Raw genomic sequence first — 21810 nt, forward strand, 5'->3', positions numbered from 1 at the left:
ATTAATTACTTCTTTTCTCTTATCTCAAAACTTTAATTATAGATCTGAAATGTGTCGAGCCAAGAAAACTGTGATTGAGCTGCTGATGTACCGGCTCTGCCATGTCCGGCCAGCAGAGGGAGACAAACCGCCGGTAAGAAAATAATGTTTATTTTTGATGTACTTTAAAAAAAAAAAATAACTAATATGAAGGCAGTTATTAGTTGTTTCTGTAACTTTGACTGTAACAAGGAAACATATGTGTCTCAGTACAACTGGACAAGATGGAGAAGGTTAAATCTTCCTCCAAAACCATGAAGAGTTGAAGGATATATTGAGTTTTAATGAGCTAACTCAGACTTCATTTATTGTAATTGTCCTTTTTACACGAACCGGCACAACTACAGCTTCACCACGTAATTTGTCTCATACTTCAAGCTGTAATTGAAGGAGCTTTGGTAGAACTGTGACAATTAGTTGATTAATTTGTCATGGGACAGAATATTAATTGGCAGCTATTTTGGGAAACTATATAATTTTCCAGAGCAAAAAAACTCCAAATATTAACTGTTTCTTACTTTTCAAAAACAAAGATTTGCTGCTTTTCTTTGTCACGCACGACAGGGAAATGAAAATCGGTCGGTTTTGTGCTTTTGGTCGGACAAAGTAAGACATTTGAAGACGTCACCAACCATATTAAGGGTGGGTTTTTTTACGGTTTTCTGGCATTTTAGGGACAAAATAATTAACAAAAAAATAATAACTGATGTAAAAAAGTTAAAACATCCCTTCCTACAGGTGCTTGCTTTATGTTTTTTTTTTTTTTTTTTACTGCTGATTCTCCTCACTGCTTCTCACCAGCAGCACAAACCGACTCGGCCACATAGATGATACCAGTTAAGCTTATTTCCTGCGGAGTCGTACAGAATGAGCGAGGGAGCCCGAGTCCATCTGATGCGCTCCTGCAAAGCAAAGCGAAATGCATCCGTAGTCATTCAAAGGAGAGGATGTTCAAAAATGGCGTTTATTTAAAAAAAAGAAACCACCATGCTGACTTCTGCATCTTTTAACACAAAAGTTGTAGATAGAAAATGGCGCCGGACATCGACACAAAAGCGTCCCACCAAATAAATAAATACAAATATCCTCCTCTCGGTATCTGTGATAAACCCCCCAAAAAAATAAAAACAGAAACACAGAGAAACTCATCCCACAGCTACACAGCAGACTGCGTCACGTCGGGGATCAACGGTCGACCACAGAACACAACATCGGAGAACTTTTGAACAATTTCTTCATCTTAAAATTCACACAGTGTCGGACGTTCGCGCCTCAGGAGCGCGACACGGAGTCACCCTGCTGTCAGACAGGCTCAGAGGGGTCGTTGGTGTTGGTGTCACATCATAATACACATAAATCATCACTCAAGTCAGTTCAGTAGTAGCTTCTTTTTTTTTTTCTTTTTTTTTTTTTTATAGATCAGAAACGATGAAGCTGCCATCACTGTTGCTGCTTCTTTTCTTTTCTTTTCTTTTTTTTTTAAATACAGTTGATGCCGTCGTGGAGGTTGTGATGTGAGGTAACGGATAAAAGGTTTCAAAATGAGAAACCTGTGCAGTTTAAATTTATAGTGTAACTCGGAGGTCAGTCGGTGTTTTGAGTCGCAGGTTTCCTCAAAGGATTTCCGGCGCTTTTTTTTTTTTTTTTAATTAAAACAGGAACTGTGAGATTCATGTTTAATGTAAGAAATGTCCTCTTAAGTTTATGTGACCTGGGCAGCGCGGACCATTTATTGAAGATCATTTTAAAGGAATAGTCTGACGTGTAGCTGTTCTCTAAAGGTGAAGACGGCAGATTATTAAAGATTCTGAAAAAAAAAGGGGGTAAACAGCAAAGCACAACTCTGTCCGAAGCAACAACAACAACAAAAAGCAGCAACGACCTGATAGCATCTCTAACATTCACAGATTAAAAAGTCATATCTTTGTTTGATTTATATTTATACACAAACAAAAACAAAGAACCAACAATTTGTGGTTTTGAGAGGAGTTGTGTGTGAAGTTCTTATATTTCTTATAATCAAAGCACAAACTGAGTTTTAGATTTCTGTTTGGATTATAAACAAGAACATTAGAGGTCCGGTAGGCTTTTTTTTTTTATCCAATTTTTTACTCCGGACAGAGCCAAGCGAGCCGTCCCGCCCCGTTTCCAGTGTTTATGCTAAGCTAAGCTAATTACATGGTTAACACTTCTAACTCTCAGCATATTCATCAAAATGTCCAACTATTCCTTTTAAGATGTCGAGTTTTAACTGCTGCATGTGTGGGAGAAACTTTCTGCAGTGAATGGAAACCTTCTGGGCTCAAAACACTTCATTCTTGTCGCGACAGGACGAAATATAAATACAGGATGCTTGTAATAAAAGAATGAAAACTTTTAAGCCAATTTTTGGAACAGTGCCATCAACAGAAAAACAAACCTTGAAATCAACATCTAAAAAGCTTCCATCCGACAGAGCAGCGCTTCAACGAGGCAGCGGACACTTTAAATCCTGTTTTTTTTAGCTCGATGCGGTCGAACGCGACGGCGGTTTGTCACCTGACTGACGAGAGGAACTTCGAAATGAAAACTTTGCTGTGTTTTTTTTTGTTTTTTTTTATATCCTGGAAAATGCTGGTGTGAGGACATGCTGAGATCTGGACCCTGGCGTGCTTTAATTCACGTCGAGCACGGCCAGTAGGTCCTTTTTTTGTTTATTTTTTTACTTTGAAGGAGTCACATTTAAAAGCTTAAAGGCTTGTCTAGTGACCGGGCCGGGCCTCGGGTTTTAAGTAGCCCGGGTCTTATGGTAGCTTGGCCGACTTTCCCACAAGGCTGCTGCTGTCCTTAAGATAATCCCGCCGCCGTCGGCTTCTCATGCTTTCTTGACCCGACGGGGCGAGGCTCACTAACACGAGCGGTGAGGTATCAGAGCTATCGGATGCAGAGAAACACGGCGAATAAGCAGCCTGCGTCCTAAAAAACAAAAACAAAACACTAAGTCAGTTGAATTTGATCTCCGCGGCGACGGCGTTCAAATGAACCCCCTCCTGAGCCCGCTCTTGAACGCCTCTTTTTTTTTTTTTTTTTTTTACTTTGTGCGAGGACAAAACGGAAAGATTCAAAACCACATTTACGCATTACAGGAGTTTTAAAAGTAGCGTGTTGTTGGCGGCGGTAACGGCCGAGCGCTTTCACAAACACGCTCGGCTTTCACAGCTTAGTGTCGGTCACGTTACGTTTAGCCTCAAACCGTCAAAAAGAATCTGCATCATATCAGCTGACTTGTTCACCCCTTTGATGTGACGTCAAATAAATAAAACGGACGCCGTTTTCTGAATCCGATAAAGACGAGCGGTGAGATTTGAGCTGATATTGTGCAGATTTTCCGTCAGCGCTCTTCACAGAGGACAAAAAAAAAACGTCCAGAGTTTTTCTGAGTGTCTCGCTAATTGGAGAAAAAAAAGAGGCCCGCCAGCTCTGAACGTCTTTTTTCTTTTGGTCTGAGACATTCGATTTGATTCCTTTTCAACACACTCACAGAAGCAGCCGATCACTTCGAATGAAAGTGGACACACAGATGGAAGAAAGAAAACCTCACAAACAAGCAGAAGTCAAAACGTGAAAAAAATAAATAAAAATCCAACTGAAAGTCAGCATTTTCCGTCCCACTAGTGTCGGTTCAATACGATGCAGGCGGTAAAAAAAATTAAAGAAAGAAAGATAAAGAAAGTATTGCACTGGTTTGGTGTGAGTCTATGGATGGGTGGTCATCATATAAATAACAACAACAAGAAACCAAACAGGAATACCATCATAATAATAATAATAATAATAATAACAATGCTAATAAAAACAGTTCCGACTAAGGTCCCCCCTCCCTCTGCTGCTGCTGCTTTTTACCACTGCTGCCAACTGAAGTCGTCGTTGGCTCCGAAGACCATGAAGAAGCCCAGGATGGTCCCGAAGATGACTATGTTACCCGTTAGCACGAGCGCACACGCGCCCCAGGCGATCTGGAAAAGCAGCACATGAACAATTCGGGTTAAGAAAAGCCGCCGCCGGGACCGAAGAGCCGATTCAGGACGGAGCCCAAAAACAGTTTACCGGAACCGTTTCCACACGCTGATCCAAAGTTGGGTAGAAAACCTCGTTTTACATAACCAGTCAGATTATAGCGTATTTGCCTGGTGGGAATCAGACAAGACAGATTATCTGCTGCTGGACTTTTTTCTTTTTCTTTTTTTTAACTCTTTGCACTAAGAACCAAACCTCGCCGGGTCGGTCTGGTTTCTGATCCCGAGGCCGGTTTCATGACATTTTTCGGGACTTTTAACTCATCGATAGAAACACTAGATCTGTCCGCGGCGACTCGATGGCCAATTAGTAAACTCCAGAGTGACTTACTACTTCAGCTCTCGCGAAGACGATGGGCAGGCCGAAGGCTGAGATGACGATGCCCGTCGTGAGGAAGATGGCCAGCTCTTTGCAGGCGTTGCTGGCCGAGTCCGTGTCATCGACCACCCGCCGTGAGATGCAGTACGGGATGGGAGAGAGGATGTAGAAGAAGAGGAGGAACAAAGGCCAGTATTTGCTGCAGCGAGAGGGTGTGGGGGGGGGGGGGACATAAATACCCACATGGTGAGATGATGAAGGACACAGCGACGCAAACTGAAGGATGAAGGAACAAACGCTTGCTCAGCACTCGACACGCCAACTTCACAGGTCCTTTTTTATGGTGTTTAGATGGTAATATGGATATTTACAGTTTTAAAAATCGGATTAACAGAAACATCTACACAGTATTACATTCTTCATGAGCACATACTTTAATGAGGATGCCTTACGTCCAGGTTATTATTGATCTGTGGCCAAGATATGCAACTAAGTAAGACATTTGTACAGTTAAAAAAAAATAAGGCAATGCTAATTCTGACAGCGTATAATCACACTATTTATAGTAAATGATAAATAAATGAGTTTTTGTTTTGGATAAGCCGGTACTTTAAAACCTTAGAAGACGTGTACAATTTCTTGTGACGACTTAATTGGCCGACAAATATACCAATACCAACATTGCTTATGAATTTTCTGACATCCTTCTTTCTTCTGCTGTCATTTATCAGAACCATAATGGATAAACAGGAAACCAGATTACAAGAGGCAGAAGATGTTCTTCTCTTAGGGAGGAAAAAAACGCTGTCACGGCTGTTTTGAGTGGACAAACTGAACCCTATCTGAGAGGTGTGTTTATGTACAAATACATAAAGCTGACTGGGTTTTTAGGTTGTTTTTTTTAGATACTATCTCAGAAGATTGTGTTTTCTACATTGGGTTACCAACCGTCTACGAATCTTTACTGACAGCTGGTTTACAGCAACTTTATCAACTCTTAACTTTGTCTGAGATTCTGATTCACCTGATAAATATCTGCCGATACGATAATGTGGCTTTCAAGTGTCCCGAATGGTGTCAAAATGCAAGTTTTAATTGCGCTAACACGGAGGCCCGGATCAAGAAATTTTAACTTGCAGCCCACAAATCTGAGGTTTGTTTAGTTGATTCAAACATGACCGATCCGGGCCTGGGCGCCTCTCTGTGTTGGGTTGGCAGGTTCTCTCTGCTGGGTCTCCTCCCACCGTTCGATATATCTACTATATAGATCATATATTATCTGTATAAATAGACCAGAACGGTCTCCTCTAACTTCTCCACGATTTCCATCACGCTGCTTACTGCAAACAGCTGCCAGAAAGTAAGAAGACAAGTATTTTCAATATTCACAGTCCTACGTTTGTTTTTGTGTTTTGCCCACATGATGATTGTTTATGCTTAATGCCTCACACACACACACACACACACACACACTCCCAGGCTCACATGGTGTGTGTGTGTGTGTGTGTGTGTGTGTGTGTGTGTGTGTGTGTGTGTGTGTGTGTGATGTTGGTACTTACTCGTACACGGGGAGGGCACAGCCGAGCATGAGGAACATGAGGCCGATGGCCCCTCCGAAGGACAGGCTGATGAGAGCTGCAAGACAGGAAGAGAGAGATGGGGTGGGTGGAGGGGTCAAGCAGGGCCCCCCCCCCCCCCACTGGAGGCTGTCATGTGACGAATCAGCTGATTTCACGTGTAACCAGCTACAGTAACGGTCTAAACCGTGTTATTAAGAAGGGAGGGGGGGGGGGGGGGGGGTGTAAGGGGAACAGTCAATGTGGATGCTCGTTAATATCAGATTAATCCGAGCAGCTCACGTGCAACAAAGCGCAGCGTGTCAATCAAGCATGTCAATCAAGCGTCCGCGTTAACTGCTGAAGTTCAGGTGCAGCTACCGTTAGCATTGTAACGGTTACACTGATTTAAATAAAAAAAAGAAAAGGGGGGTGGTGTTATAAAGGCAGCGTTACAAGGCCGTAGCGTGTCCATTCAGAAACCGTAAAAGTTGATTTAAATACATCAAACATGCTCCTATAAAAAAAATAATAATGAAATCAAGAGTCCCGGTTATTCATCCAGCTACGTGCTAACGACTGAACTGGCCCTGCGGCTTCACTACTTCTACGCCGCCGTTAACTGGACCGCACCGGACAAACGCATCCGTTTGTCTCCGCCGCGTTTTTCACGGTTGATACGAACCGGAATTCGGAGGCTTTCTGACGGAGACGAAAAGCGGGCTCTCGCTTACCTTTAATCCCGGCCATTTCTCCTGGACAAAAAACTCGACACGCAGCCCCGACGAGTGACAACAGTGCCCCCTCCTTCCTCGGCTGCCGAGTCCTGCCGAGTCCGGCCGAGTTCGACCGAAGCCTCCAGACCCTGCCCGCCGTGCCGCCTTCACGGGCTACCACAAATGTCGGAATTATATAAACAATTTTTTTTTTTGTAGCTCATTCACGTTGGGATTAAAGTTTTGTCTGTCAAATCTTAATTTGTAAACTGAAGGGGAGGATTAAGTACAACCCTGAAATATATTTCAGTATAATACATTAATTAAAATAAATGAAAACAATTGTCTAAGATAGTATTTTGACACAACGAGGTGTCAAAATAAGATCCATCTGATCACCAATACAGACAAACAAATACAAGTTGTTGTTTTCTCTATTCCTCTATTTTTAATTTGTAAATACAGAACAGCGGTTGTGCTTGTTCCGGATTTATAGGTTGGCATGTGAAGGCATCACTTGTCTGCGTCACCGTTAAATATAAAACCATTTATACTCACCACATAAACTTTTCACTAATATTGAAACAGCATCGTAGCTTATGATAACAATATATTTATTTTGCTAGAATTGATTTAAAAAAAAAATATATATATATATATATATATATATATATATATATATATAAAATTACAGTTGTCGTTGAGCCGGAAGTGAACCCGTTTCTACTTCCGCCGACCAGAGAGTCCATTCGGCGAAGATGGCGAGCGGCGGAGTGTCCGTGGCTTCGCTGTGGACCGAAGTGAACCGCTGCGGGCAGAACGGAGACTATGCAAGAGCCCTGAAAGCGCTCACTAAAAGTAGGTAGTCCTGTCGGACGGAACCGAAGCGGCGCTCAAACAACAAGACGGTCGCTGCGGCTGAAGCTTTGCCCAGCTGTTAGCATGTGGCTAAGCTAACGGCGGATTGGTAGCCATCTGTCAGGTCCTGAGAAAACAGCGACGTGGCTGCGCGTAACAAACTGCTTCTTGAACACATATATATATTTATATATATCTAACGACTGTAGCTACAGAATCAGCTGTTTCCTGCTTGTTTTTATGCAATAATTTCACAATATTTTGCCCCTAGAAATGCGCCCTCGTTCTCCTACTACTGACGTGTCCCTATTTTTTTTTTTATTATGATCTCCGTTACTGACTGTTTTGTGACGTGTTTTTTGTTGTTTTGTTTTTTCTGCCCACAGTTTTGCACGAAACCAAGGACGACGTGACGGCCCTTCAGTGTAAAGTCGTCTGCCTGGTTCAGAACGGGAGCTTCAAAGAGGCGCTGAATGTCATAAACACCCACTCAAAGCTGCTCGGCAGGTAAAACTAAACTTGACACTCAATTAAATTGTCTTTATTACATCGACAAAATCAGAACAGAAGTCATCTCCAGGCACTTAAAAAAAAAAAGTTCCTCCCTTTTTAAACTCTTTTTTAAAATTATTTTTAATTTGGTTTCTTTCCTCAGTGAGGTTGTGTTCGAGAAGGCGTACAGCGAGTACCGGCTGAACAGAGTGGAAAGTTCCCTGAAGACCATCGAAAGCGCTCCCGAGCAATCCGACAAGCTGAAGGAGCTTTACGGTCAAGTGGTGAGGCTGTTTGAACAAACGAATATATTACTACTTATCAGGATATTCAAGCTAATTGTTATCTTAAATACTTTGGTCAGATATTATTCTGCGTTCTCCCGACAACACTTCCGTTAATCCGTTTGAGAACGCGACGTCTGCCGACTTGAACCGGCTTCTCTCTTCTTCTTTTTCCTTTTTTTCATCGTCCAGTTGTACCGACTGGAGCGCTACGACGACTGCAAGTCCGTCTACACGGATCTGATCAGGAACTCCCAGGACGAGTACGAGGAGGAGAGGAAGACCAACCTCTCTGCCGTGGTGGCCGCGATGAGTCAGTGGGAGAAGGCTCCGATGGTGAGCGCTCCTCTCAACCATCGTTCACGGCAGAAGTGTCTTCAAACTTTGTTTTAAATCCTTTTTTTTTTTTTTCTTTTTTTTTTAACCACCGTAGGAAGATCTTGGTCTCCCCGAGTCGACGTACGAGCTCTGTTACAACACGGCCTGCGCTCTGATTGGCCAAGGGCAGCTCACAGAGGCCTTCAATAAACTACGGCAAGCAGAAGGTCGGTCCGTCTGCATCCCGTGTCCTCGAACAAGCTGCTGTTTAATCATGTTTTTCATTATGTTTGATATTAAGCGCTTGTTTTTCTTCGACAGAGCTTTGCAGAGTCTCGCTGGCAGATGATTCTGTAAGTGTGTCTTTTGTTTCTCCGACACATTTAAGCAAATTGAAAGGTTGCGTTTATAATATCGTCTCCTATTTACACAATGAAAGGAGCTTTAACGATGATGGCGTACTTGTAATTTTGTGATTTGATCTTACGAATTAATGAAGTGGAAAATAATCCGTGCGTAAACTGAAGGATGAACTTGCTCATTTTGCAGGAATTATTATGTTTTTATTCATTTATTTTATTATAAAGAAATATACAACAGATCATCTACTGCTTAGAAATGCGACAAAATATTAATAAAACCTATAAAAGTCACATTTTCATGTTACAAAGAATAGGCATGATAATTATCATAAAACCGTGGTATTAAAATCCCTCTTATCTCCTTTTTTGCAAAATGACAGACAATAAAATATAATGGCCGGACTAATTATAGGATCCACAAATCATACCTAATAAAAGATATTAGAATTACTATTATCTGAGAAGAAAATCAGAAAATATTAACTGAAAGGAATATTTATGTAAAAACAAATTAGGGGCAAATATAAAAAACAGTAAAGTTGTAAAAGGAGCAATAAAAAAGGGCATTTTATGTGTAAATGTACCGTGTTAATAGTTCTTTTCTTTCTTTCATCATACTTGGATCCCGTTTTCATAACTTAATGATGGAAATCAGTCGTTCTCTAATCACCATAACTGTCCAGCTTTCTGGTTTTCGCCCGGAGAATCACCGACGCTGCCTGTTTGTCCCTCTCAGGATGTGACCGAGGAGGACATCGAGTCGGAGCTGGCCGTCATCCACTCTCAGATGGCGTACATCATGCAGCTACAGGGTCGGACGGACGAGGCTCTGCAGCTCTACAACCAGGTCATCAAGCTCAAGTGAGTCGAGGCTTCGTCGCTTCCAAATTTCATCTAAAAACACACGATGGAGATTTCAATCGAAGAGAACGCTGCTGAAAAGACGTCCTGGATTCTCCTTTTGAATTTGTGACGTGATTTAAGAAAGAAATACATAAAAACGGTTAAACAGGCGTTCAGATGTCATCCACGCCAGGTGTTAAATAGATTTTGGCATAACACGCTCCTAATTGTCTGATTTGAATTTCAGGCCATCTGATGTGGGGCTGCTGGCTGTGACCGCCAACAACATCATCACAATAAACAAGGTGGGTGGAAAAACTGGCCACGTAATGTCACCAATCACACTTCAAACAGTTAAACCTCCCGCTTGAGCATCAGCCAGACCTCCGCCGCTAACGCTCCGTCTGCTCCTTCAGGACCAAAACGTGTTCGACTCGAAGAAGAAGGTGAAACTGACGAACGCCGAAGGCGTCGAATACAAGCTGGCAAAGAAGCAGCTGCAGGCCATCGACTTCAACAAAGCCCTGCTGGCCATGTACACCAATCAGGTGAGGGAGCGGGACTCGGGAGGGAGAAGAAGAAACTACAGCGGCTGATTTATTTTTTTTCGTTAACATTTCTTCACCGATATCGTTTATAAAAAAAATAAAAAAATAAATAAATGTCCCCGTCAACAGGCAGACCAGTGCAGGAAACTGTCGTCCAGTCTTCAGTCTCAGAATCCAGGTCACCCGCGGCCGGTGCTCATCCAGGTGGCTCAGCTGAGCCGGGAGAAGCAGCACAGCAGAGCCATCGAGCTGCTGCAGGTATGAAGGAACAGACGCCGCTGCTGGTTGTCAGACATCCACATCGTCCACCTTCTGTCGGGTTATTTAAACGTTCAGGTGATGATGATGATGATGATGATTCCCAGTTTGGCTGGAAAACAGTAATGGAGGAAGTTTTCAGATCCTTAAAGTAAAAGTCCTGCATTGAAATGTTTTGTGATTAGAAACATCTTTATTTTTAAAGTTCTGGTGGACTGTAAAGTGTGACGTCTCCTCTGTCATGTAGTGGAGTGGAAAATAAAATACTCAAATTAAAAAGAAAAAAAGTACTTAAAGTAGTAAATGGAGTAAATGTATGTCGTTACCGTCTGCTCAAAGGACACTTTGCTGGTGATAATTTGCTGTATTGTGTGCGCTCAATTTTTTTTTTTTTTCTTTCTTTTCTTTTCCAGCAATTCTCGGATCAAAATCCAGAAAAAGCGTCGGGCATCAAACTGACGATGGCACAACTCTATTTAGTACAAGGTACTGACGTGTTTTTATACATTCAGACAGACATAATAAACAAGTGTAAGCAGTATTTTATTCAGTTTTTTTTGGTGTCACATCATCATCAAGGTGCTAAAATATTAATAAACGAGAAGAATGTTCAAATTTAAAAGGGAGCAATACGACATTCCTAAACTGTTTAGCAACTTCATTTTGATAATATCATGTGTTAAACTTTGTTGTTTTTGGTCTTCAGGTCACGTAACAAAAGCCTGTGATGTCTTGAGGTCCATTGACGAGTTCAAGCACAAATCAGGGATGGTAAGACTCAATAAATATTACGCAGGTCTTTTTCAAAACTGTTTGGCTTTTAGCCGCCTGGTAACTTGTGTTTTGTTGTCGACCGTTCAGATTTCAGCTTTGGTCACGATGTACTCGCACGAAGAAGACATCGACAGCGCTATCGACGTGTTCAAACAAGCTATCGAGCATTATCAGTCCGAACAGGTTTGTTTTGTTTTAGTTTGTCAACAGAATTAAAAAACTTAGTAGAAGCTGTCGTGTTGAGCTACAGTAGACGATATAAGTGTACCTGATAAACACTATAGAGGAGCCTGTGTGTAATATTCTCATCTGATGTAAAAAAATAAAATAAAATCAAACACATGAAATAGTTTTATCTCAACGTGTTTCCACTGTGTTTTGTTTTTTTTCCTGCACAGCCTGGATCTGCTGCACACTTGGCTCTGGTACGAGAAGCTGCCAATTTCAAACTGAAGTACGGACGGAAGAAAGAGGCCATCAGTGACCTGGAGCAGCTGTGGAAGTGAGTTCCATCCCCGCAGATCGTTAGTCCGGCTGTTAGTCCGACCGTGGCTGCGATAACAGTCTGGAGACTCGCAGCGTATTAGTCGTAACCGCATTTGTCCCGCCCCTCCTTAACTGTGATTGGACGGCTTGTGACGGTGACAAACCAGCTCAACGTGTGTGAAATATATATAAAGACAAAAAAAGAAGACAGACTCTCAGCTGGCAGTTCTGCTCTTCACCAACATGATCAAAGTCTTAAACAGCTGGACAAATATTCCCCCATTGACTCTTATGTGCGACCTTTAACCTTTCTATTTTTTTTTTTTTTTTTTTTTTAAATCAGGATTATACATTTTATGTCAGTGTGGTTGGAAATCCATCTTTTACAACAATGAAACTTTATTTTTCAGACAAAACACCAACGACGTTCACACGCTGGCACAACTCATCTCTGCGTATTCTCTGGTGGACACAGATAAAGCCAAATCGTATCCTTTCATCAGAGTGAATGTTTAAAATCAAAGACTGTAGGGATTAAACAGTTTGTGGTTCACCAACCGGCAGCTACTCTGATACTCAATTATTAATATCGGACCAATATTCTCAGATTTGAGCTTCTCAGATGTGGTACTTTGCTGCTTGGTAAATGAATGTTTTTTTCTGTTTTGGATCCCCAATCAGCTGAAACAAAAGTGGATGAAGACCCCCTCTTCAACAAATTTTATTATATTGTGGAAATAATAGAAAACGTTAACCGTTAATGAAAATAATTGGAGCCCCAGATGAACCGAATCTAATCTTATGTCGACTGGTGCGATGCTCGTGTCAGAATTGCTAGTATGTGGAAGGATACGGTTCCTTAACGTTCCTCTGCAGCCTCAGCAAACATTTACCTTCGGCGGACGCCATGTCGTTCAACGTGGACGTGGACGAGCTGGAGAACTCTCACGGAGCCACGTACGTCCGGAAAAAAGCTGCTAAAGTCATCGGAGAAAACCTTCCCAAAGAGCAAGGGTAAAAACAATACTCTCTTTATAATGTTCAGTGTTTGTTTTTTTTTATTATATATACTGTAGGAAAGGATGATCTTAAGTTGCACTCACCTTCTTTTTGTGTCTGTATTTTGTTTACAGCCAAGGCGACAACAAAAAGAAGAGGAAGAAGAAGAAAGGTACGACGGAGCTTCACCTGTCAATCAAATTCTGTTTGTGGAACAAAATATTTAAAGTAAAACAAACAAATATTCCTCAGAAAGGCTTTTGTTTGCAGTTAAAATGGCCATAAAATCATTTTCTGCTTATTGACACTGTATAGTTATCTGAAGTCTAGCGCCCCCTGTAGGCAACCGGTGGGACTTTATTGACTGAAGACGCTGATCTCCTCATTTTTCTTTAGGCAAACTACCCAAGAACTGTGACCCCAAAGCGACCCCTGACCCCGAGAGGTGGCTGCCCATGAAAGAGCGCACCTACTACAGAGGCAAGAAGAAGGGCAAGAAGAAGGAGCAGATAGGAAAAGGCACCCAGGGAGCGACGGCGGGAGCTTCAGCCGAGCTGTGAGTTAAACCCCCCCAACCCCCCGCGGTGACATCACATGCACATGCGAGCCGTTTCCTGTAATTTAAAGCCGGTAATCGGCTCCACTAAGCATTCTTGCTTCCTTTTTGTTTCGCTGCCATCGAAGCTTCAGCGAAGGTCTGCAGCTGCTGTGCAGAAGGAACAACTTCTCTGTTGTTGTGGCCAAAATAAAAATCATTCTCAGTCTCACCTGAAGGAGAAATTCATAAGTCAGGACTTCAGTGTAAAACTGACTGACGGTTTTATTCATCAGCTCTAAAAAAAAAAAAAAAAAAAAAAAAATCCAGTTTAACAAATGAAACTTCACCGAAATTTTGAAAACTCACAAAGAAATCGCAATTATTGGCAAGTTTGTACACCTGTTGTGTTATCAATAATTCAGTCAAACCTCAAACCAAAATAAGCTCCCTGATTGGACGTGTCAGGGGGGCGGGGCCGAGAAACTAAACCCGGTCCCTGAGAAGCTCAAACATCAAGAACATAACATCTGTCGCTGCTCGTCCAGGTCGGACATTCGCTCTGAAATCTTTTATTTCACACGTCAACATCCCAGAATACCTTCTCAGTGCAGCTGTTGACATATTGTTTGATTGTTGTTCACATCCGCGCAAACAAGATGGGGAAAAAAAAAGAAATGGGGAATCAGACCGGACCATTTTTCAACGGACCAAACAAATCATTTTTAAAAACGCCCTCATTTCAACTCGTGTTTGTCGAGTTGAACAGTGACTTCAGTTTGACCTTGAAATGAACCCTCTAACAGGACTGTGTCTTTTTCCCTCTTCAGGGACGCCAGCAAGGGTGCCAGCAGCCCCCCCACGTCCCCGAGACCGGGGTCTGCGTCTGGCTCGTCCTCGGCCCCCGCCAGCGGCGTCGTCCCCCCGCGACAGCAGAAACCCACCGCCTCCGGGGCGACCCGCAAGAAAGCACCACAGAAGAAGAAGAAAGGAGGCAAAGGAGGCTGGTAGTCGGAGGTGGTTGGGGAGGTGGAGCGGGTGGAGTTGGGGGAGGGGGGGTAACAAAGAGTGCCGTCGGTCACTCGACATCCGGGGGGCTGAAAAATCAGAAGCTTTCTGTTTCATGTTCGGTTTTATTTCGGTTTTTCTTTTTCTGCATCAGGTCGTTTATTCAAACCAAAATCTCCCCTTCGCTCCTCTTCCTCATTCATTTGTGATGTTTTACCAGGTGCAGGAGAGGAAATATTTCAAGGACGGTTCTGCTAAAATCTACTTTTCGTTACTCTAAAAAAAAAAAAAGTTTTTGTTTTTGTTGACCTTTTGAAGTCGGAGTAAAATACTGCAGATTATCACTAAGTAACATCTTATTCAATTAATTAAATCCTGCAAATCATGTCGCTCCAGACGTTTAGATCATTTGTGAGACCGACTCTTTCCCTAGTGCGTTAAGAAACTGAGTCAACTGTCGTATCGCTATTTCATTTTTTTTTTTTTAAATGTTGTTATTGTTAATTACTCTTAATGACTGCAGTTTTCTCTCTACTCAGTTACAGAAGTCAGAAAACTACTTCAGCAGAGTAACTCAGTTCTGATTTGAAGGGAAATGTCCTCAATATTTCGTGAGTAATATTCGGATGTCCAACTCCAGCTGTCTGAGTAACGTTTCTTTTATACTATCTGTCCCTTTTATTTTCAGTCAGCTGCAGTGAAGTAAAACATATTTATATTTTAATCCCTGTTGGTCTGAATTCAAGTGGAATCATTTTAATTCTGTCACATGCATGTTTTGAAAAGACACTATTTTGGCCGAATAGGAGTCCCGTTTTCTTAAAGTCTCAATAAAACTCTGAACCGTGACGTGACTCCTGTGTTTCCTGTATGTTAGTGTAGACGGGTGTGGAAGCAGAGAGGGTAGGATTGTTGGCGTTGCACTCATTAACTGCAGATTATCATTCGATATTTATAAAAATACTGAGTGCACCAAGTTTCCTCGTTGCATATATACATATAAACATTATGTATTTATTTCATATGTATTCCCTAATTCTTTTGTGTTTTGTCTTTATCATCAATTCTTTTGAGATTTTGGACCACACACTAGTTCTTTTTATACGGCATTTTTGAAAACAATGACTTTTTATTACATTTCGGATGATATGCTATAAATATAGTATGACTATATAGTATGACTTTTTTCTCATTTTGGAAGACATGCTATAGTGTGACTTTTTATTCCATATTTTGGACGACACGATATATATCCTACACATCTCCTTTCCCGCCAATCTTTTGCTGTTATTATATATATATATATTAATGTGTGTGTGTATAATCACAACACCATCAATGATCAATGATGATCAATGATGTTATGTACGGGAAAAATGACCTAGCACTTCAGCTTTTTTTGTTTGTTTTTTTTTTTCCTCAAGAAAACTGTTGAGATTTGATTTTAATGCTTTTTGTGTAGTTTTGTATTTCCATGCAAAAATCTTACTGTACTTGAATGTCTTTATTTTATTTTGCTATAGTATGTCGTCCAAATTTTCTCAAATATCTCATGCTATGTTATGTAAGAATCCCCAAAGAATGTCATACCATGGTATGTCGTCACAATTGTCATAAACAATTTCTTACAATAGTATGTCTTCCAAAATGTCATGAAAACCTCATTCTATACTACAGTCAAACAAACAAACAAAGTCAGAAAAAAGTCATCCTATAGAATGTTGCCTGAAATCATAAAAAACATGTCCAAAATGTCAAAAGAATATTGTCCATGTTCTCCAAAAAGTCATACTATAGAAAGTCATACTATAAAAAGTCATACTATAGAAAGTCATACTATAGAAAGTCATACTATAAAAAGTCATACTATAGAGAAAGTCATACTATAGAAAGTCATACTATAGAGTCATACTATAAAAAGTCATACTATAGAAAGTCATACCATAGAAAGTCATACTATAAAAAGTCATACTATAGAAAATCATACTATAGAAAGTCATACTATAAAAAGTCACGATAGAAAGTCATACTATAAAAAGTCATACTATAGAAAGTCATACAATAGAAAGTCATACCATAGAAAGTCATACTATAGAAAGTCATACCATAGAAAGTCATACTATAAAAAGTCATACTATAGAAAATCATACTATAGAAAGTCATACTATAAAAAGTCACGATAGAAAGTCATACTATAAAAAGTCATACTATAGTCATACTATAGAAAGTCATACGATAGAAAGTCATACTATAGAAAGTCATACTATAAAAAGTCATACTATAGAAAGTCATACTATAGAAAGTCATACCATAGAAAGTCATACTATAAAGTCATACTATAGAAAATCATACTATAGAAACCCGACCCCCTTCGTCATACTATAGAAATTAATGCTATAGAAAGTCATACTATAAAAAGTCATACTATAGAAAGTCATACTATAAAAACTCATGCTATAGAGAAAGTCATGCTATAGAAAGTCATGCTATAATAAGTCATACCATAAAAAGTAATACTATAGAAAGTCATTCTATAGAAATTAATGCTATAGAAAGTCAGACTATAAAAAGTCATACTATAGTCATACTATAGAAAGTCATACGATAGAAAGTCATACTATAGAAAGTCATACTATAAAAAGTCATACTATAGAAAGTCATACTATAGAAAGTCATACTATAGAAAGTCATACCATAGAAAGTCATACTATAAAGTCATACTATAGAAAATCATACTATAGAAACCCGACCCCCTTCGTCATACTATAGAAATTAATGCTATAGAAAGTCATACTATAAAAAGTCATACTATAGAAAGTCATACTATAAAAACTCATGCTATAGAGAAAGTCATGCTATAGAAAGTCATGCTATAATAAGTCATACCATAAAAAGTAATACTATAGAAAGTCATTCTATAGAAATTAATGCTATAGAAAGTCATACTATAAAAAGTCATACTATAGAAAGTCATACTATAAAAAGTCATACTATAGTCATACTATAGAAAGTCATACGATAGAAAGTCATACTATAGAAAGTCATACTATAAAAAGTCATACTATAGAAAGTCATACTATAGAAAGTCATACCATAGAAAGTCATACTATAAAGTCATACTATAGAAAATCATACTATAGAAACCCGACCCCCTTCGTCATACTATAGAAATTAATGCTATAGAAAGTCATACTATAAAAAGTCATACTATAGAAAGTCATACTATAAAAACTCATGCTATAGAGAAAGTCATGCTATAGAAAGTCATGCTATAATAAGTCATACCATAAAAAGTAATACTATAGAAAGTCATTCTATAGAAATTAATGCTATAGAAAGTCATACTATAAAAAGTCATACTATAGAAAGTCATACTATAAAGAGTCATACTATAAAAAGTCATACTATAAAAAGTCATACTATAGAGAAAGTCATACTATAAAAAGTCATACTATAGAAAGTCATACTATAGAAAGTCAAAGTAACGAAAAGTAACGAAAAGTAACGAGAAACGCAAAGTGATGAAAAGTAACGAGTAACGCAAAGTAACGAAAAGTATCGAAAAGTAACGCAAAGTAACGAAAAGTAACGAGTAATGCAAAGTAACAAAAAGTAGCAAGAAATGCAAAGTAACGAAAAGTAACGAGTAACGCAAAGTAACGCAAAGTAACGAGTAATGCAAAGTAACGAAAAGTAACGCAAAGTAACGAGTAATGCAAAGTAACGAAAAGTAACGAGTAATGCAGGGTAACGAAAAGTAACAAGTAACGCAAAGTAACGAAAAGTAACGAGTAATGCAAAGTAATGCAAAGTAACGAAAAGTAACGAAAAGTAACAAGTAACGCAAAGTAACGAAAAGTAACGAGTAACGCAAAGTAACGAAAAGTACTTTTCTTTACTCGTTACTTTTCGTTACTTTTCATTACTCGTTACTTTGCGTTACTTTTCGTTAAGTTGCGTTACTTTGCGTTACTCGTTACTTTTCGTTACTTTTTGTTACTTTTCGTTACTCGTTACTTTTTCGTTACTTTGCGTTACTTTTAGTTACTCGTTACTTTGCGTTACTTTTCGTTACTTTTCATTACTCTTTACTTTTCGTTACTTTTCGTTACTCGTTACTTTTCTTTACTTTTTGTTACTTTTCGTTACTCGTTACTTTTCGTTAATTTTCATTACTCGTTACTTTTCGTTACTTTTCGTTACTCTTTACTTTTCGTTAATTTTCGTTACTTTTCGTTACTTTGCATTACTCGTTACTTTGCGTTACTTTGCGTTACTTTTCGTTACTAGTGACTTTCTATAGTATGACTTTCTATAGTATGACTTTCTATAGTGTGACTTTCTATAGTATGACTTTTTATAGTATGACTTTCTATAGTGACTTTCTATAGTATGACTTTTTATAGTATGACTTTCTATTGTGTGACTTTCTACAGTATGATTTTCTATAGTATGACTTTTTATAGTATGACTTTCTATAGCATTAATTTCTATAGTATGACTTTCTATAGTATGACTTTTTACAGTATGACTTTTTACAGTATGACTTTCTATAGTATGACTTTCTGTAGTATGACTTTCTATAGGTAGGTAGGTAGGTAGGTAGGTAGTCCAACATCTCGCTGCACACATTGAAGGATCGAAGTTTCCTCAAGAAAAAGAGTCGACTCATCACCTTCTTGTAGACAGCATTGATGTTGGTCTTCCAGTTCAGTCTGTTGTCATGGAGACACCAGGTACTTGTACTCCTCCACCAGGTCCACCTCCTCTCCCAGAACTCTCAGCGGTTGTGGAGCCGTCGTCTTCCTCCTGAAGTCAACCACCATCTCTCTGGTCTTGGCCACGTTCAGGAGCAGGTGATTTCTACCCGCCCACTCCACAAAGTCCTCCACTACTGCCCTGTACTCATCCTCCCGTCCATCCTTTATACATCCTACCACTGCAGAGTCATCAGAGAACTTCTGCAGATGGCAGGAGTTGTACTGGAAGTCAGTTTGTGTATCAGGAAGGGAGACAGAACAGTTCCCTGTGGAGCTCCAGTACCACTGACCACTGTATCAGACAGCACACTGCCCAGACGGACAAACTGTGGTCTGCCTGTCAGGTAGTCATTGATCCAGGAGACGGTGGGCACGTCCACCCCCACCACCCGCAGCTTCTCACTCAGTAGCAGTGGTTGGATGGTGTTGAATGCACTGGAGAAATCAAAGGTGATTCTCACAGATTCACCGGTTCCATCCAGGTGAGACTGAGCTCGTTGCAGCAGGTAGATGATGGCGTCGACCACTTCCACACGAGGCTGGTGCGCAAATTGCAGAGGGTCCAGAGAAGATTTCACCAGCGGCCTGAGGTGGGCCAAGACCAGCCTCTCCAGCACCTTCATCACATGAGATGTGAGGGCAACCGGTCGGTAGTCGTTGAGGCCAGATGGAGTCGTCTTCTTGGGGACAGGAACCAGACAGGACGTCTTCCACCTGGCCGGGACCTCCTCCTGCTTCAGGCTCAGGTTGAAGAGGTGTTGTAGGACCTCAGCCAGCTGGAAGGCGCAGGTCTTCAGGACCACGGGGCTGATGCCGTCAGGTCCTGCAGCCTTGCGCTGGTGGATTCTCTCCAGCTGTCTCCTAACCTGGCCAGTCATCACAGAGAGGGGGTGAGGGGTGTGTGTGTGTGTGTGGGGGGGGGGGGGGTCGAGGTGTTGATGGAGGAAGAGCCCTTTGAGATTGAGGGCTCTATGCAGTTCACCAGGAGCAGAGGGGGGAGGGGGAAGGCAGCAGAGGTGTTTGGGAGGTGTGAGGTGTGGAGGAGATAGATGAGGGTGGTGAACTAAACCTGTTGAAGAAACAGTTTAGCTCATTGGACCTCTCCAGGTTCCCCCTGGTTGTTCCTCTCTTGGTTCCCCCTGGTTGTTCCTCTCCAGGTTCCCCCTGGTTGTCTCTCTCTCCCCTTGAACCCAGTAATCTCCTTCAAAAAAATAGAACTGCTCTGCTTCGAGAGGCAGTCGTGACCAGGTTGGGAAAACCGAAACCCAAAGGAATAAAATAAATAGGAAAGAAAATGTTTTACTTATTGGTATGTACAATCTCTGTAATTCATTTTTAAACCACATTTGATTTTGACATCTTCTGAAACTACAGGACCAAAGTATAATCCATTACTCAGGTTAATAGAAGAATCTTCTCAGAAAGAATATAACCATTACTGTTAAAATTATTTTAAAAAAAAAGTGCCTCCCTCACGTTGTTCTGCTGGAGTTTGGCCTCCAGCTTCCTCCTGTAGGCACTCCCTGAGCTTCTCCTTCAGGTGGCGCTGCACTCTCCTGAGCTCCTCCCTGTCCCCAGACCTGAAAGCTGCTTTCTTCTTATTAAAAAGAACTTTCAGGTCACTGGTGATCCACGGCTTATTGTTGGGGAAGCATTTTACAGTCCGGGATGGTACGGTGGTGTGTTCACAGAATTTGATGTATTCTGTGTAGTCCGTCATGCTGTTAATGTCCTCCCCATGTGGTCCAAACAGCACATTCCAGTCCGTGGACTCAAAGCAGTCCTGCAGGGCATCTTTAGCCTCCTGTGTCCGCCTCCTCACAGTCCTGGTGGTCACAGGCTGCCTCTGCACCAGAGGAACATACTTGGGAGTCAGCAAGACCAGGTTGTGGTCTGATCTACCAAGGGGGGGAAGGGCAGTAGTACTGTATGCATCCATGGCATTAGCATACAGTAAGTCCAGAGTTTTATTGTTCCTTGTGGGGCAGTTAACATACTGGTGCAAAGTTGGCAGTACCTTATCCAGACTGGTGTGATTAAAGTCTCCAGTAACTGCCAAAAATGCACCGGGATGCTTAGTCTGACTAAGTATATATAGTACTATAGTATGACTTTCTATAGAAAGTCATAACTTTCTCTATAGTATGACTTTCTCTGTAGTATGACTTTCTCTATAGTATGACTTTTTATACTGACTTTTTATAGTATGACTTTCTATAGTATGACTTTCTATAGTATGACTTTTTATAGTATGACTTTCTACAGTATGACTTTCTCTATAGTCGTCAGGAGTCCAGTTTTTTCCTCCGTTTTGCCCCCGATCACCTCTCCTCCTGTGTCCCCTCTGTCCCCTGTCTTTGTCTGTGGCCACGCCCCTCACCGGTCCCAGCAGATGCAGCCACTCACCCCTGATCAGGTGTGCTGCATCTCCCTGATCACCTCCCCAGACTATATGTAACCTGCCCCTGCACAACTCTGGTTGTCGGTTCATTTTTGTTAGTCACCCGTCCGTCCTCCGTCTGCTCTCCGTCAGTCCTGTTCCCGTTCCTCCGGCCTCTGTGCCTCCTGCGGATATTCCCCGTCAAAATCACCAGTCGGTG

The 21810-nt window shown here is 41.0% G+C and overlaps 2 protein-coding genes across 2 annotated transcripts; one reads left to right on the top strand and one right to left on the bottom strand.

Annotated features, from left to right (window-relative positions):
• Window positions 1–985: 985 nt before the first annotated feature.
• Window positions 986–6792, bottom strand: LOC138210329 (leptin receptor overlapping transcript-like 1). The gene is made up of 4 exons (XM_069169410.1): window positions 6704–6792; window positions 5973–6048; window positions 4426–4612; window positions 986–4034 (listed from the first exon to the last, which is right to left on the bottom strand). Exons 1-4 carry the CDS (start codon window positions 6717–6719, stop codon window positions 3918–3920), a joined length of 396 nt encoding a protein of 131 aa, XP_069025511.1. The 5' UTR covers window positions 6720–6792; the 3' UTR covers window positions 986–3917.
• A 617-nt stretch (window positions 6793–7409) lies between these two features.
• On the top strand, window positions 7410–15299 carry srp72 (signal recognition particle 72). Its single transcript, XM_069169408.1, has 19 exons — window positions 7410–7543; window positions 7930–8050; window positions 8199–8319; window positions 8512–8655; window positions 8753–8864; window positions 8959–8990; window positions 9736–9860; window positions 10090–10147; window positions 10259–10390; window positions 10520–10648; window positions 11062–11134; window positions 11355–11419; window positions 11510–11605; window positions 11821–11924; window positions 12319–12396; window positions 12785–12922; window positions 13042–13079; window positions 13304–13463; window positions 14273–15299. The coding sequence occupies exons 1-19, from the start codon at window positions 7444–7446 to the stop codon at window positions 14451–14453; spliced, it is 2007 nt and encodes a 668-aa protein (XP_069025509.1). The 5' UTR covers window positions 7410–7443; the 3' UTR covers window positions 14454–15299.
• The last annotated feature ends 6511 nt before the right edge of the window (window positions 15300–21810 follow it).

This window comes from Embiotoca jacksoni, unplaced genomic scaffold (assembly GCF_022577435.1).
Source record: "Embiotoca jacksoni isolate LCO1_2020_lvr unplaced genomic scaffold, fEmbJac1.0.p SCAF_45, whole genome shotgun sequence".
Lineage (NCBI taxonomy): Eukaryota > Metazoa > Chordata > Actinopteri > Embiotocidae > Embiotoca > Embiotoca jacksoni.

Coding starts and splice junctions, on each gene's coding strand:
- LOC138210329 (XM_069169410.1), bottom strand. Junction 4,613..5,972: donor TGTGCCCTCCCCGTGTACGA/GTAAGTACCAAC, acceptor CTCTCGCTGCAG/CAAATACTGGCCTTTGTTCC. Junction 4,035..4,425: donor TCTTCGCGAGAGCTGAAGTA/GTAAGTCACTCT, acceptor CTGCTTTTCCAG/ATCGCCTGGGGCGCGTGTGC.
- srp72 (XM_069169408.1), top strand. CDS start 7,444: ATGGCGAGCGGCGGAGTGTCCGTGGCTTCGCTGTGGACCGAAGTGAAC. Junction 8,320..8,511: donor AGGAGCTTTACGGTCAAGTG/GTGAGGCTGTTT, acceptor TTCATCGTCCAG/TTGTACCGACTGGAGCGCTA. Junction 9,861..10,089: donor AACCAGGTCATCAAGCTCAA/GTGAGTCGAGGC, acceptor TTTGAATTTCAG/GCCATCTGATGTGGGGCTGC.